This window comes from Hemicordylus capensis, chromosome 5 (genome assembly GCF_027244095.1).
Source record: "Hemicordylus capensis ecotype Gifberg chromosome 5, rHemCap1.1.pri, whole genome shotgun sequence".
Lineage (NCBI taxonomy): Eukaryota > Metazoa > Chordata > Lepidosauria > Squamata > Cordylidae > Hemicordylus > Hemicordylus capensis.
This window is the reverse complement of record NC_069661.1, coordinates 125,517,997-125,534,230: the sequence shown is the minus strand read 5'-3', so window position 1 is coordinate 125,534,230 and position 16,234 is coordinate 125,517,997. Positions and strand designations below refer to the sequence as shown.

General features: G+C 44.1%; 1 protein-coding gene across 2 annotated transcripts in view; it reads right to left on the bottom strand.

Moving 5' to 3' along the window:
* Positions 1-1,394: 1,394 nt before the first annotated feature.
* The window catches only part of FKBP4 (FKBP prolyl isomerase 4), a 41,424-nt gene continuing 26,584 nt past the window's right edge, over positions 1,395-16,234 (bottom strand). For both annotated transcript variants that reach the window (XM_053255397.1, XM_053255398.1), the window contains exons 4-10: positions 14,973-15,093; positions 12,187-12,343; positions 11,846-11,936; positions 9,440-9,523; positions 4,758-4,943; positions 2,555-2,794; positions 1,395-2,080 (exon numbers count right to left, since the gene is read on the bottom strand). In XM_053255397.1, the coding sequence (XP_053111372.1) occupies positions 1,985-2,080; positions 2,555-2,794; positions 4,758-4,943; positions 9,440-9,523; positions 11,846-11,936; positions 12,187-12,343; positions 14,973-15,093 (975 nt within the window). In that variant the 3' untranslated portion in view covers positions 1,395-1,984. The remainder of the gene's footprint in view (positions 2,081-2,554; positions 2,795-4,757; positions 4,944-9,439; positions 9,524-11,845; positions 11,937-12,186; positions 12,344-14,972; positions 15,094-16,234) is intronic.

The window sequence follows — 16,234 nt, the reverse complement described above, 5'->3', positions numbered from 1 at the left end:
TTACGTAATAGTGATGCTACAATGCATAGTAGAGAATTAGACAGTCACTTCTGTTTAGTTTTCCAAGTACACCTCCATATAGCGTTTGGGTATTTCATGAGCCCCAGCATACTGAAATTTGTAGTTTTCTAGCATTTTTTGGTCTGGCTACGTCCACTGCTAAATAGTTTTTGAAAGATTAAAAGATTAACGAGCTTGACTTGTATTTTTGAGCTGATATTATGGTAAAGTTATCTGAAAGATGGGTGTCAGATGTTTGGACAGGGGGCGCAATTTCAGTGCTTGCCCTAGGCGCTATTTTCCCTAGATACGCCTCTGCCCCTCATCCCTTGGCAAAGAGCTCATTCTTCTCATAGGGACACTCCTCACTGCAGTGGTCCCTGAATCCTTCTTGTGGCTTCTCTAGGCATGTGAAATAAACTGTGTGAGTGGGAACCCAATCCTTCCTTTGCCACGTTTTTCTGCCAAAATGTTGTTTGCAGTCTGTATGTGTTTATGTTATGAGACTTAAATTTACATTTGCAAGGATTCCTGGTTTATGTCATCCCTCCTGTTGGATGTACCATGGTACATCCAACACTAGTGAAGGTCCTATAGTTTCCTGGTCTGCATGATAAGGAAGGGTGGCTTCATGATGGCATTCTGCCATTGCAGTGTTTGGATTGGCTCCTTCCATGCATGGCTATCATATGTGTGATGCACAGTGATTAATATGTGTGGCAGTGTTACCATAGATGCTAGGGCATGCCAGTTGGGTGTTCCTACATAATTTGAAAACGATCTCATTTTCTTCTAATGTTGCTATCTGGAGTGCATAGAACACATACTATGTTAGGTTAATAGGAGGTTGGTATCCACCAGCACAGCTCGGACTATAGGATGGCTCTTTGGGTGTATTTTGTAGTAAAGAGAGAATATTTTGAAAATAAACTATCAGTCATGTCACTGCCACCTTAAGTGGCACAGTGGGGAAATGCTTGACTAACAAGCAGAAGGTTGCTGGTTTGAATCCCTGCTGCTACTACATCGGGCAGCAGCGATATACCAAGATGCTGAAAGGCATCATCTCATAATGCGGGGAAGAGGGAATGGTCAACCCCTCCTGTATTCTACCAAAGAAAACCACGGGGCTCTGTGTGCGCCAGGAGTCAAAATTGACTTGACGGCACACTTTACCATGTCACTGCATGACATTCAAGTACTTGGCTGCATGAACATGTTTTTGAGAAGTTCATGAACTCTGGTCCAGTCACTTATGCCAAGGTAATACAAATCCACACTGTTAAGTACTAGCTGGAGTCCCCTTCTGGGTCAGCTGACCAAGGGAAAACTCTGAGACTGAAAAGAAAATCTATTCTTATAATCCCAAATAACACAATATCTGCATAACACCATTGAAGGTTTTTTTTTTTTTTTTGGTGCTTTATTGCTCAAGCTTTGGACTTCACAGTCTTCACCTTCAGCAATGTGCAAAGGAGGAGGCATTACAAGAAAGGTGACAACACTTGCCCATGGGAGGAGGATGCCTGCCATAAGAGGAAATAAGATGGGGCCAGGCTTGAGTTGGAGGAGAGACCCAGTGGTTTTGTTTGTTCATAAGTCTCCCATACAATGACCTTTTTGTGTGGATAAGGTGATTACTTAAAAAACAAACAAGGGAACCATGAAAAAGCAGGATTTGGGGTTAGGCTGAGCTGGAACTCGAGAGAGATGCCAGTGAGAGAAGAAAAGGGAACCAATGAGGGTGGGATTCTGACAGAGAACTTCCAAGAAAAAACAACAGAGTCAGAATGCATGATTGAATAAATAAGAGACCTTAAGATTACTTCAGGTCTGTTCTGTCACCCAAGTTTCCTACACAGACAGACACAAAGCGGCACCATAGCCCCAGCCTCTGCCCCTTATCCAACCAGATAGAAAAATAAAGGTCTAGTTCACTGGAAATTCTTCAGTTTTACAAAACTAATGGAACAGCATTTCAGCCTTAAGCTTCTACATCAACTTCTGTTTTTTCTTCAACTCCGTTCTGCTTGTCATCTTTCATTTCTGTGTCATCTTTGCGGACTGTATCAGTTTCCACCTACAGAATTGGGGTGGGTGGGGAGAAAGCAACAGCATGAGGAGTACAGTCTACTCTGTCTCTTTCTAACCATTTAAGTATTAAGGCAGGATTTCCACGCTTCTGAGTGTATGTGTGGTTTTGCGTGTGTGCATGTTTTGTTATTTTAAACACAGAAGCCTTCTAGTTCAAGAGAATGCAGTCCAAATTGAATAATCAATTGCATGACAACCAACAGAGTTCAAGTTTTGGCATAATTCTCCAAGGTTAAAAAGGAATGGGAGAGAGCATTGTTATGGAGGCCCTTGATATATTCAAAGGGCGGAGTCAGACAAAACTGTTTATAGGACATTCATGGGTGTCCAGTTGAGCACTAACAATCCACCCAATACAATGCACTCTTCCCTTTACAATACCCATTGGTCTGAATGAGCAAAAGTGGGATTATCCACTGACCAAAATATAAGCATGATTTTGAAGAGCACTCATGCATACCTTAGCTTCCTTATCTGCAAGTCTTTGAAACATGTTGGCATACATCTTCTTCTCTCTTTCATGCTGCTCGCGGATCCTTTGCTGACAGATTGCTAGCTGCGCCTTGGCTGCTTTGTTACTTGGGTAGAGCTGTAGCACCTTCTGGAAATCTGACCTGGCTAACTCAAAGTCATTGACAGCCAGCCGGGCTTCACCACGCCGGAAGAGGCCTTTCTCATTGCTGCTATCCAGCTCAAGGGCCTGGGAGAGTAGGTGAGATATGGTGAAGGCAAAAGTTTAGGAAATATACACAAACACAGGAATGAGACCTCCTTGGTGCTTATGAAGTGTGTGGAGAGAAATGTTGGACTTGGAAGCCAAAAGGAAGAGTAGAGTAGGCTGCTAGCTAAGGTTCTTAAAATGTGAAGCAGATCCCAAAACCAGTGACCTAAAACACCTCAGGGGGTGCAGCAGCAGCAGCAAAAGCAGCAGCAGCAGCAGTGATCTGTCAGAAAGGGCAAAGGGAAGACCATGTGCTTGCTCAAGTAGGGAAGAAGTGTTGATATGGGAAAAATAAAGTATATAAGAACTGACCTGTGGGATAAGACCAAAAGGCCCATCTAGCTCATCAATAGCCAGCCAGATGCTTTCAGGAATCTAAACTTACATGCTGGGCATGAAGGCAACAACCTTCCTGTCTGTCCCTAGCATCTAGGCTGGGAGGTTCAATGCAGCTATTATGGCGAATCGCCACTGATGCACTTCTTGATCAATTTGTAGGGATGTGCACAGAACCACAGAGGCATGGTCCGGCACTGGGGGGAGTGTGGCTTTAAGGGCGGGGGGTAGTACTTACCCCCTCCCCCCGCCGCTCTTCCCCCTCCGGCGCTGGACTTTGCTGCAAAGTTTTTCGGGCGGCAGAGTTCCCCCCTGCCGCCCCTGCCCCTGTCGTTGTCTCCCTGAGTTTAGAAGCAGTAAAAGCGGGCGCCATGCATGCGCTTGTCGCTGGCACGCGCACGCCGCATACGTCATTGTGTTGTATGCGGCGCATGCGCCAGGGGTGGCAATGGGCATGTGCACGCCACGACGGACGCATGCGTGGCGCCAGCTTTTACTGCTTCTACACTCGGGGAGACAACGACAGGGGCATGGGCGGCAGGGAAGAACTCTGCTGCCCCAAAACCTTTGCACCAAAGTCCAGCGCTGGAGGGGGAAGAGTGGCGGCGGGGGGGGAGGAGTACTACCCCCCGCCCTTAAAGCCACACTCCCCCCCCGCCACCGAACCGGTCCAGAGGCCTCTTGTATGGCCCCGGACTGGTTCGTGCACAATTTGCTTATCAATTTGCTCAATCCTCCTTGGAAGAACCTAAGCTGGTGGGGAAAGCCATTCCCATTCTTACAGAATTCACAACTGCAAGATGTGGCAATAACCACTAGTTTAAGGATCAGCCAACATCTTGGAGCAAAGATCTAGCAATGACTTTTGGCAGACTGAATCCAAAACCAGATGTGATATGCAGTTGCACATAGTTATTTCCCAACAACTTTAAGCAGCCCTAGGAGACTGGGACTTGATGTGTGTGGAGTGGGGAGATCCTTTCCTCTTCAACTCATTGCTTCCCAAACAGGTAAGTGTTAAAGGTTAAGTTATCCCTCAACACCTCCTCCAGCTGTTCCTCTGCTCTAACTTTCAGCCTCCTAAAGCTGCTTTTCTTTTAAAATCAGGGGGTGCAGAGATCTAAACCACTGCACATTATGTATAGTTTGATTCTGAGGCAGCCAGCAAGCAGACTGAAGCAATCTACTTCAGGAGGCAATGGGGTGGCAGGGAGGTATGCTGCCACCCCACCCGTCCCTTTGCAAAAGGAGCGCCGGTGGGGGGAGGGAGCAGAGGGAGGGGTAAGTGCACCCTCTCCTGCCCATAAAGTCACCCCCCCGCCTTCGAACCGACAGAACTGCCAGTTCCATGCACATCCCTAGTGAACTCTTCCTCAGCCTCCCCTCACCCCCACTCTGCACACTCGATGGATAAGCAATTCATTCAATTGATCCACATACATGTTCCATCATCAGACTGAATCATACTTTGAACCAGAACTTGGGATGAGGGACACTGGGTAATATCCTTTTGCCCCAATCCACATATTCTCAAGCCCAGCACTGGGGTTTTGCTAGTACTGGCAGAATTATGTTTACCTCTTTGGGTATCTAAAGTGCCAGTTACCTTGTTGCAATTCTCCAAGGCCTGGGAATACTCCTTCAGCTTCAGGTGGCACATGGCCAGGTTAAGGTGGGCAGCAAGCCTCAAGCTCTTGGCCTTTGTGTCTTCTGCATCAGAGAGCCCCGATTCATGCTCCAGCCATGATACAATCTTCTTATACTGTAATGTTGCTCGTTTGTATTTTCCCTCCTGGAAGACAATGCAGTTACAGTGAGAGGTCAACCTCAAATGGGATGAAGGACCGAATTCCCTACCCAGCAGATACCCAGGGCTACTCCCACAGGGAAAGAAAGTCCACCACAAAAAAGTTAATAATGCCGTTGGCTGGGTGAACGGCACCTTGCTGTTGCCGTATTGAAGTCACTGTAAACCCTTCCCTTGAATGAAGCCCCTCCTATGCTAAGCGTAGCAAAGCAGGAGTAAATCACTGTTTGAAAACCTTCCTGTTGAAAGAGTTGGAGGAGACAATATCCCCACATACACACTAGTGCAGATGGGAAGTTTCTAGACCTGATGTATTTCAGTTCTAGGTGTGGAATGTAGTCGGTGTGCTATGGGACACAGTGGCAGTGGTCATATGGGACAAAGTGGGATAACGTTCCTGGGGTTTATGCTTAATAATGCCCCAAGCTTTTGTTTGTTCTTTACTTCCTTCCCCTTGACCAGATTTTCTTGAGGGTATCTATCTGCTGAGTTCTCTCACCCTGGGAACCAACTGAAAAACTTCATCAATTTCTTGCTTGTTATAGAGACAGGGACTCCAAAACCTTTCAACAATCTAACCAATATTCTAAAACCGGGGGATTCTGGCCTGTTTGGTATGTGAGATATTATCAAGGAGGGCAACCTAACCCAAAGTGTTTCTTTCAAAAAGACAATATATCATGTACTTAGCTGTGTGGGGGTGATCAGGCTGGTAAAAGTTTGTGTGTTAGTAACTTTTATGGGCTTATTTGAAAGGCTGGCCTATAACTAAAACAATCTAGAGGCAAGACAGAGGAAAATCCATTGAGGAGAACATGATGAAAGGTCTTCCTAAAGAACTGAAACTTCTTTGGGAACTTGGAACATCTAGAATGATCCTCTTGTTTTTTTCTGAGGGCATGGTGGCAAAATGAAAGAAGATGTTTAAGGATTTTACACTGCAACCTCCTCAAGAGCCTGCATGCTTAGCAAAGGCTGTATGGTTATCTGAATAGTTAGAAGTTTCTGTGGAACTGGAATGGGAAGATAGCAGGCACTTGGAATATCAGAATGTTCTTACCATCTCCACTAACTGTTTTCCAGTCTTAATGAATTCAGTGGGACTTGCTTCTGAATACATATGCATAGGATTGTGCAATTTCTTCCCTCATGAAGATGAGGAAACCAGGTTATTGTGGATCTGGAAACTGGATCTGGATGTTTTCATCCAAAAATTATGTCTCATCATTATAAATGATGCCATAGCCCAAGCCAACAACTGGTAGGGGTTCTTGGAAGCATCTGTTATTAAGGTTGCAATCTGCAGTCAATTTGTGCAGGGCTGCTCAACTTCGGCCCTCTTGCAGATATTGGCCTACAACTCCCATAATCCCTAGCTTTTGGTCTCTGTGGCTTGGGTTTATGGGAGTTGTAGTCCAAAAACAGCTGAGGGCCCTAAGTTGAGCAGGCCTGGTTTAAGGACTAATGTAAATATTTGTGGCCTGGGGAAAACAAAGTGAGTAGGTCTGTGGCCCACAGTTAAACTGCGGTGAAAGATGCACGTCAAGGGATAGTGCCTCATGAGATCTTCATAGTACTCCTCTATTTCCTTTTATTTAGGATCCTTCTGCATCTCATCTCTATCCATTGACAACAGTGTCCCTGTAACAAAGGATGCTACCAATGCCTCAATCCATGAGATGCATGAACAAACTCTGACCTAGTGCAATATTACAGCTTGAATTTTTCCACTGATACATCCTCTTCTTCCCCTTAAGAGAGTGGGCTGAGACTTCTGACATGAATGAGTTTCCTTGACCTTTTGTGAGTGCCTCTACTTATTTGGTAGCATCCATCCCACTGGGGTCTGATCTGCCATACCTCCACCTATCACCCTGGTACTGCGATCACCTTGGAAAGGAACCTGCTCTAGTTAGTACATTGATCCCCTTTAAAAAAGCCCACAATCCCATAGCTGGGAAAATATTTTATAATGGTAGCTCTGCCAAAGAAATGGCTTCTGTCAGAATATGCATCTTTTGCACTCTTGCTGAGGATATGATGGAGGCTGAGAATGCCGCTGTCATGACACATTCCCATACTTTTTCAATCTGGCTTGCAAGCAGGAGAATAGACCTGAGGAGACTCTCCCACCTTGTGCATAATTTGTAGCAAGCTTGCCTGGCAAGCCTCACAAACACCTTCTAGATCCATCTAAGGAATTCAGGATGACAGAGATTCTCAGTAAATGAAAGTAGGAACAGAATGACCACTGCCACTGTAGGTCTTCCTGTTCTAGCTCTTGGTGCTAGGTCTCTTTCTCCTGATGTAAGGGAGGGTGCAGGTTCTAACTCCTTGTTAGACTTCAGTGATCCTTTGCTGATTTCATACTCTCCTGGTCAGCAAGCTCTGACAGCTTGGCCACCACAGCAATCTTTGTGGCTGTATGCCCTCCTGGATTCAAGGCCTATCAGCCTGTCTGCCATTGCAGTTCTTGCTGCTGGGTGCCATTCTAGGATGACTCATTTCATAGCTCCTATCACTGAACTGGCTATTCCAAGATTTAAAAATTCAGTCCCTTTCTGCACACATGGTCCACTCCTACCTCTCTGGTAGATTCCAGATGGTGTCGCTTGGAGACTGTTGCTCTGCAAAGTGAGAACTGAAGTATGGAGTTCCACAAGGCTCCATACTGTCTCCAATGCTCTTTAACATCTACATGAAGCCGCTGGGAGAGATCATCAGGAGGTTTGGTGTTGGGTGTTATCAATATGCTGATGACACCAAGATTTATTTCTCCATGTCAACCTCTTCAGGAAATGGCATATCTTCCTTAAATGCCTGCTTGGAAGTCGTAATTGGCTGGATGAGAGATAACAAACTGAAGTTGAATCCAAATAAGATGGAGGTTCTGACTGCGGGGGGGGGGGGGGGTCGGGACCCGAGAGATGGTTTAGATCTGCCTGTTCTGGATGGGGATACACTCCCCATGAAAGATCAGGTGCGTAGCTCTGGAGTACTCTTGGACCCAAAGCTCTCCCTGGTTTCTCAGGCTGAGGCAGTGGCCAGGAGTGCTTTTTATCAGCTTCAGTTGATATGTCAGCTACGTCAATTTCTAAAGGTGAATGACATTAAAACAGTGGTACATATGCTGGTAATCTCCAGACTTGACTACTGTAATGCGCTCTATGTGGGGTTGCCTTAGTACGTAGTCCAGAAACTAAAATTGATACAGAATGTGGTAGCCAGATTGGTCTCTGGGACAACAGGCAGGGACCATACAGCACCGGTTTTGAAACAGTTGCACCGGCTGCCAATATGTTTCTGGGTGAAATACAAAGTGCTGGTTATTACCTATAAAGCCCTTAACGGCTTGGGACCATGTTATTTAAGAGAGCGCCTCCTTTGTCATTAACCTTCCCGCCTTTTACGATCTACTGGAGAGGTCCGTTACAGTTTCCACCCGGTGACTACTCAGGACCGGGCTTTCTCTGTGGCTGCCCCAGGGCTTTGGAATATGCTCCCTGCTGAAATAAGAGCATCTCCTTCTCTGTTTGTTTTCAGGAAGACCCCCAAGACTTTCCTGTTCTCTCAAGCTTTTAATTAGAATTTCAATAATTTGTTTTATATTGTTTTTATTGTGTTTTATGATCAAATTATTATTATTTATTTTAATCTGTGATTTTAATGTTGGCATCTGTACACCACTTAGAGATTTACATATCAGGCGGTATAAAAATATGATAAATAAATTTTAAAAATGGTGTGGGCTTTTGAGGGGCTTCCCCCCCCACAAATGAAGGCCAGAAAGCTCAAGTGTTCTCTGGTGTGTGTGTGTGTGTGTGTGTGTGTGTGTGTGTGTGTGTGTGAGAGAGAGAGAGAGAGAGAGAGAGAGACACACACACACACAGACAGACTGACTGACTCTATGTGGGCCCAAGAAGCCACAAAAGCCCTGTTTTCATGCTAGCAGACAAACACTATTGGGGTGGCCTTCTCATATTAGAAGATTTTAAGTCCTGACTTCTGAAATGGGAGCACAAAACTTAACCTGTTATAAACTGCCTTTCCTCACAGGAGGAGAAACTGGAGTGCCAGCATTCTAACAGCTTTGTCTCCTAAGAAGTGGGAATGTATGTGGAACATTCTGTGTCATCATACCAGCCAACATCACTACAAGCTCAGTACACTATAGATAGATTTCACAAAGTATTTATAAGCTTTGTTGCACAGCATGGTCTACTAGATTTCAGATCATAAGAAGAAGTTAATGAAACTAAGGGTCTAAAGTTCTTTGATCATTGTATGCAGGAGCCCACTCCAACAGTATTCAAAGAAACTCTCCATGATATATATGACCTTTCAGACACACTTCACTACTGAAAGAAATCTACATTCAAGACAGACACTGCATATCTCAGCTTCAGCAGAGCATAACTCTGAGCAAAACACTTTCCACAATGGAAATCTGCCAGGAAAGGACTATAAAATCCCACACCTACTTTGAAATACTGAGTGCCCTTTTCCTTTGCAATGGAGCCTTGTTCCAGCTTCTCTTCAGTGTTCATCTCCCAGGAATCCTTAGCCTGCCCAGACAGGGGGGAAAATGCCAATCAGTGAAGTGCTTCCTGAAGAATGAACTCCTCAGAGAATAGGAAAGAACTGTACAGAGGCATAATGGAGGGAGACATGACAAAAAGTACATCCATTTTACTCCCTCCACTCCAGGGCATATGGTGGCAAGTGCTTTTGATAGGCTGTGACCATAGGAAACAAAATGCTGTATACACCAAGCAAGGGGTAACAACCTCTGCTTTCCACAAGAGCCAGTGAAGGGTGGACTAGGGATTTATTTTTTTACTCCCATGCTGGTTATGCCTCTGAGATTGGTCAATAAAAATTACATGCATGTTACTTCATTTAGGCTGTGTTTGTATGTCAAAATGGCAGAAGGAATGACGAGGGTTTCAGCAAGTATTTTAGTGCCTCCTTGTCCTCTCCTTTGCACCCCAAATGTCTCCCCTTCCCTATATCCCAAGTTTATGACCTCAAAAGAGTATGCTGGGCTGTTTTTTTAGATCATCTGGACTGAAAGTGCAACCAACTTGTGTAAAATTAATGTACAAACACCATGCAATACACAGCACAGGGTCCAGACTAATCCTCAGCCAACACGCCATAGTCTTCCATTGTATGGGTGTGTGCATGTATGATTTTCAGCTCAAGCAATCACTATGTCCAAAAGGTTTGAGGAACACAGGCAGCTGCAGAGGGAAGGGGAGATTGTGGGTAATTGCCTCTCCCTTTGCTCAACAGAAAACCCTGCTGTGTTGATGGAGGTTAGACTGGATGTTGGCCAAGAATGGATACACTCTTGTTCACCTCCTCCATCACCCTTAGTTACCTAAAGAAACAATGAGGCTGTTCTCACAAGTAGCCTAGCCTGGGCTAGGCTGCTCCTATGGAGTGCAAGGAGCCACATGGATTCCAGTGCTCCCACCCAGTCTAACCCCACTCCTAAGCATGCTCCTTAGCCAAGGTTAAGGGGGTAAGCACTCCCTTAACCTGGCTGCTGGGCTCGTGCGTCTCCTCGGCTCCACAGAGCCAAGGAGACACAGAGACGGGCGCCTACAGCACCCGTCTGATGGGAGAATCCCCCAAGGCACCGTGCTCATCTTGTGGTACCTTGTAGGATTTGTGGAGGCCGAGAAAACAAGTCCTGGCTTCTGGATAATGCAGATAGTACAATGTTTCCAAGTCCAGATATTATATTATATTATAAATAAAATATCCTCCCTTTCACTTACTACAGTATTGGCTGTGTTTATTCTTAACTCTTTTTCTCTTTCCTTATCTTTCCCAACTAGAAAAAGATCCATTTGTTTTGGTAGTCGGAAGCAGCAGCTTGCTACTCCATCTTTAATGCTGAGTATATGTTCTGTTATTGTTGTCTGAATGCAACTAAGGCAATTATACTTCTAAATTTTTATAAATATACCAGTGTGGACAACTTTGCATACTAATCAAGTTATACACGATGCATTTTGTTTTCAAATAAAATGGGTTAAGATCTGATGAGAAAGACTGCATTTAATTCATTTCCCTCAAAACTCTTGCTGCCCCCATCATTCCACCACCACCACTGCCACCACCACCTGCAAAAAAGACCTAACACCACCCACACCCCAAATAAAGCAACACACCAAAAGCACTTGTGCTTTCCCCCCCAGTGGATTTAGAATATGTGGAAATTTTATATTTCTGGTCACGCAGTTCCAGAATGGATTGTGCTTCTGTCCTCATTACTTGCACAGAAGAAAGGGGAACAAGGAAAGGCCTAGAGATTTCACAGGATAATAACCAAGAAAATGTGTGCTAAGGAGTATGAGGGGCTGCACAATCAGCAGAGGGCAAACATACTTGCCATTAACAGGAAGTTCTCTATTACCATGTGCAAAGTGTTCTTAAACAATACAAGATCATATTTGGGGGAAGAGGGTCACAGTGGGGCAAGGGGAGTCTAAAGTATATAAATACTGGGAGGAAAACAGAATGGAGGCAGATGACATGGAATCTGTTGAGATTAAGAGTAATTTTAAAAGTAACAATTTAGTAAATTTGATAACATGCAAAAAACCCTGTATACATGCATTTGATATATTGTTACAATAACATAATAGCAAGTTCATAATAAACTGAATATCAGAGTTAAGTTTTGTCAGTGTGTCTTACTTTTCCAATAATGAATCATTTTAATCAAATAACAGAATTAAATTTCTATTGCTACTTCACTTCCTGTAAGCTCTGACTCCCCATTGCCATACACCCTCTAAAGGATAAACTGAAGCAAACGCTCTCCCCATTCCCTTTTCATCAGATGAAACTCCCATCCCTCCCACCCCACATACCTTTTCAAAGCTTTTGAGTTTGACGTCATACTGTAGTTCTGCATCTGGAGGGATCTGAAACTTCTGTTTTCCAGCACTTCCAAAACCATAGCTGTGAGAGAAACAAAACAACCCAGATCAATCTATTCTTTCTCTTTCAGAAGAGAATCAGCTACACAGAGGCATTAGGCATCATCTCTTAACAAGGAATCTCCCAACCAATGAGTTTTAAGCTGGAAGCTTTCAGGGATAGACTCCCCAAAGTTAAATCCATCTGGACAGACTGCAATGGCAAAAATAAGTTGTGGCTGATGTACTCAAGGGAGACGTGTGGCAGAACCACTTCAAGGCAAGGTGCGTACCTGGGTTTGAGATAGATCACAGACTCTTCTAATTTCTCCATTTTCTGCAAAGCTTTGTCTAGGCCAGGAGGAAGATCATAGTTTTCTCCCTCTCCCACTTCAAGTCGCAGTGTACGTTTATCAAATACTCTGTCTCCATGGCGACCTTCTACCTCAACTGGTACAAAAAAAGTAGCAGATTCAAATGGTATTAGGGAAATTATGTATATGAAACACTTCAGCACTATATAAATATTAAGCATCATCATCTAGAGTGATATGAGAAAGGATATGGAGAATAATACACTTCCCTATCATTCTCTTTTTGTTGCAGCAAAAACAATGAAGAAAATATGTAAGGCATATGCAGCTACAAATATTCAAGTGTAATTGGAATAGGCGAAGCCCAAAAACTTGGGAGTTAGAAAATGTTTAATGTACTCCATTCACGTGTGTTGCTCCAGAGTCTATATGCTTTTGAGTTAGACAGAATTATTCTTCAAACAAAAAAGATACAGCTTGAAACTAACATGAGTAAAGTAAGCTTTTTCTGTATACCACTGAAAACTGGCTACAACGCCATTCTGTTCGATGAACATATCCTATCAACAATGGAAGATATTGCTTCATCTATTCTGTATGTTGCAAACTTCCACACTGGGCTTGACCCTCAGCCCTCACAACCTAGTATTCCACTTCTGGCAGCAGAGTGTTCAAGATGTCCCCAGGAAGCAAAAAAGGGCAATTAAGAAGAAACTTATCCTCTCACATTTGTTCTTAGCTACTGGAAATTGCCTGTTTAAAAAGGCTTTGACTGTACTGCTGTTCCTGCATTCCCTGTACATCCTGGCTGAGTTCCCAAAGAAAGGGAGGAAGTGGCACATTCTCTTCACATCTTAGGCACCCAGGTAAGATAACTGCTATCACAGTGGGACACTTCATTAGTCTTCCTCGGATGGTGGCAGTGATAGGAAGAATAGCAGCAGCAGCAACTGGGTAGATGAAGATGAGCTGTGCCACTTAAGAGATTAAAAGGAGGGTTGAGACTGATGGATAAACCAAAATTCAGTTTGCTGGCATGTCTTTCTGTCATTTTAGTTGCAAAATTGTAAATAATCTGTTGTGGGCCCTCTATCTATATAGCCACAAGAAGGGCTATATAATTGGCAGTTGGCTTTTTCCGTTTTTTACCATTATTAGCCTACTTTCCAGTAGGCTTATGAGATCACCCGGCATTCTGTGTGTGTGTCTGTCCATGTGTGTGTGTCCCGCTATCAACTTTGCAATGCCTGGACCAATATGAACCAAATCGGGTACAGTTGTAGGGACACCTCAAAGGCATAGTTTGTGATGCTGTCATCCAGCCCAATTCAAGATTGCCGACGCATAAACTTTTGAGGTGCAAGTAGCTAACTTGTGAATCGCCTAACCGATTTGAACCAAATTTGCTACAGTTGTAGGGACAGAGGGATGCCCCAATGGTGTAGTCTGTGATGATGTCATCCACCCATATCCAAGATGGTGGACATGTGAACATTTGAGGCAAAAGTGCACTAACTGATCTGAACCAAATTTGGTACAGTTGTAGTGAGTTGACACGCAGAGACACCTCAATAGTGCAGTTTGTAATGATGCCATCCATCCCGATCCAAGATGGTGGACGCATGAACATTTGAGGTGCAAGAGATCGAACTTGTGGACCTCAATTTGAACCAAATTTAGTCCAGTTGTAGAGACAGTGAAAGGAAAGTAGGCTGACTGGTTCTTACTAAATTAACTTGTATATTCTTCTATTTGCAATACAGTCAAGATGATTTGAATGGATTTCCTTAACAAGGAAATCTTAGGATCAAAACATTTTCCATTTAAGAGAAGAGCAAAGGCTTAATATCTGTGCCATGTATGCAGTAAGCATGTATCTTTGCCTCAGGCTTCTTACTTGTGCGACATCTCAACGCAGTAGATACTACATTGGTAAATCTTGCATATGTGACAGAGATGAATTATTTTGCGGATATCTTAAGTTTTAATTTTATAGAGCATAGCTGCTTAATTTTTGTATTTTGAGGAACAGTAAATGGCAGCTGCTCATTAAATCTTTCTTTGAACTTGTCACACAGTTCTTCACAACCCCCATCTCATCCCCTTCTACACTCAAATACTCTTTCTTGCATGTCTGAATTGTCTTTCTTGATCAATCTAGGTTGCAGCTCATGGAATTGCCGGCCATCACGCTTACAGCATCACCCTGTTTAGCCAAACAGGTCCATAAGTGTGGTTGGGGGCGGGGGAGAGAATGGAGGACAGGACTTCCCTTTCCCCCTCACAAGCAGCGCTCATGCATACAATTTACAACATCTGAAGAGCGCTCAAATCTTGATAGAATGGAGATACAGGGCTGTAGATGCAGTGCTAACTGCAATTAACAAAGTGGAAGCCAGCTCAGGGTTGTGCACTTCCTCCCATTCCTTGGTAAAACCTTTCCTCCCAGCACAGTTAAGCAGTTTGTTCACATCAACAGGGCTTTCTTTAGCACGCAATTAGACATCCATTTCAAATTGTGGATTCTTATCCTGGGTTAAGGAAAACCCTAGCTACCGAGTTGGTGCTTCCAAATTGCTGTTAAGGAGAGGAAAGGATTTGTCCCAGGGAGGAGCTGCAGTTAAGAACTACGCATTTCCAAATTGCAGCTGAAATGCAGTGTTCTAACTGCGCTCACTCACAGGGATCCAAATTTGTAAGATTCCCATGTAACATCTTCCTACTGCCCACAATCCTTCAGCTTGCCTTTTCAAAAAGACACTTACTTTCTACCAGGGCTCCCTCATTGGGCTTGGAGTAGCCTTCTCCCTTCTTACGGATTCTTCTGATTATCCCACCATCTTCGTCGTCTGTGAGGTCTTTCCCCTTGAACTCAAACAGCTCTATCTACAGAGAAAATCACAGAACAAAACAAACTCAGATTTAGTCCTCATCTTCTATATAATTAATTCTCTTAGCTGACTAGCCGGATGTGTGGGGATGCGTGGCGGAACTCTCGTAAGAGAGCACGAGAGTTCCAGCACTGAAGCAGAGAGAAATAATGGCAGCGGCGGTGAGGAAAGGCGGGTGGGCGGCTGGAGGAGGAAGTGGCAGCGGGGGAGAAATAATGGTGGTGGCAAGGAGGTGGGCGGCTGGCGGGAGCTGGCAGCGGTGGGGAGAAATAATGGTGGCGGTAAGGAGGTGGGCAGATGGTGGGCGAAGCCCCGCCAGCCTGAGGAGGTGGTAGCGGAGGGGGAAAATAATGGCGGCGGCATGGAGGTGGGCAGACAGTGGGTGAAGCCGGCGGGGGGCGGGCCACAGCTGGCCCCAACTAGCGCACAGATGCTCTGTGCAGGGTCAGCTAGTAACATTTTAATGCAATTCAGGAAGGTTGTCTATATTCCAAAACAACAGGAAGACCAGCAGCATTAACAGATAAAGTAGCCTCTGAACTACTCAACACTTATTGTATAACTTTTAAATAACCATCACACTGAAAACTTAGTAGATATTGATAATCAAATTATGATGCCACACCAAATTAAAACAAACATCAACAAGGCAAAATACAATTAATTTTTAAAAACCTGTCAATATCAGAAACAGAACACCCAACCAATACACTGGTCTGAGTACTTTAAGAGACTGCCTTTTCCCATATGAATTTCCCTCCATTACTTCCACAAGCTGAGAACCTCAGCTAAAGATATGCTTCAAGTGCCTCTAATGAAGCTAGAAAGACAGCAAAAAGAAGCAACAGCTTTTTAGAGGCAGCGTCTTCTCTGTGGAATGCCCTGTTCAAAAAGGACTACCAAGCAGCTTCTTTTGTACATAGATGGTTGGCAAATACATTTTTATTTGGAATGCATCTGAAGGAGTGCCATTTTAATCCCACTGAGATCTTTTAGTGCCTCGGCTGGGCTGTCTTACAAAAAATAATTACTGATCTGCTTTATACTCATTGTATTGTGATTTATGTACTTCATAATCTGCCTCAAGGGCTTCTTTTGTTCCACAGTACAGGGAAATAAATAACATTTCATACAAA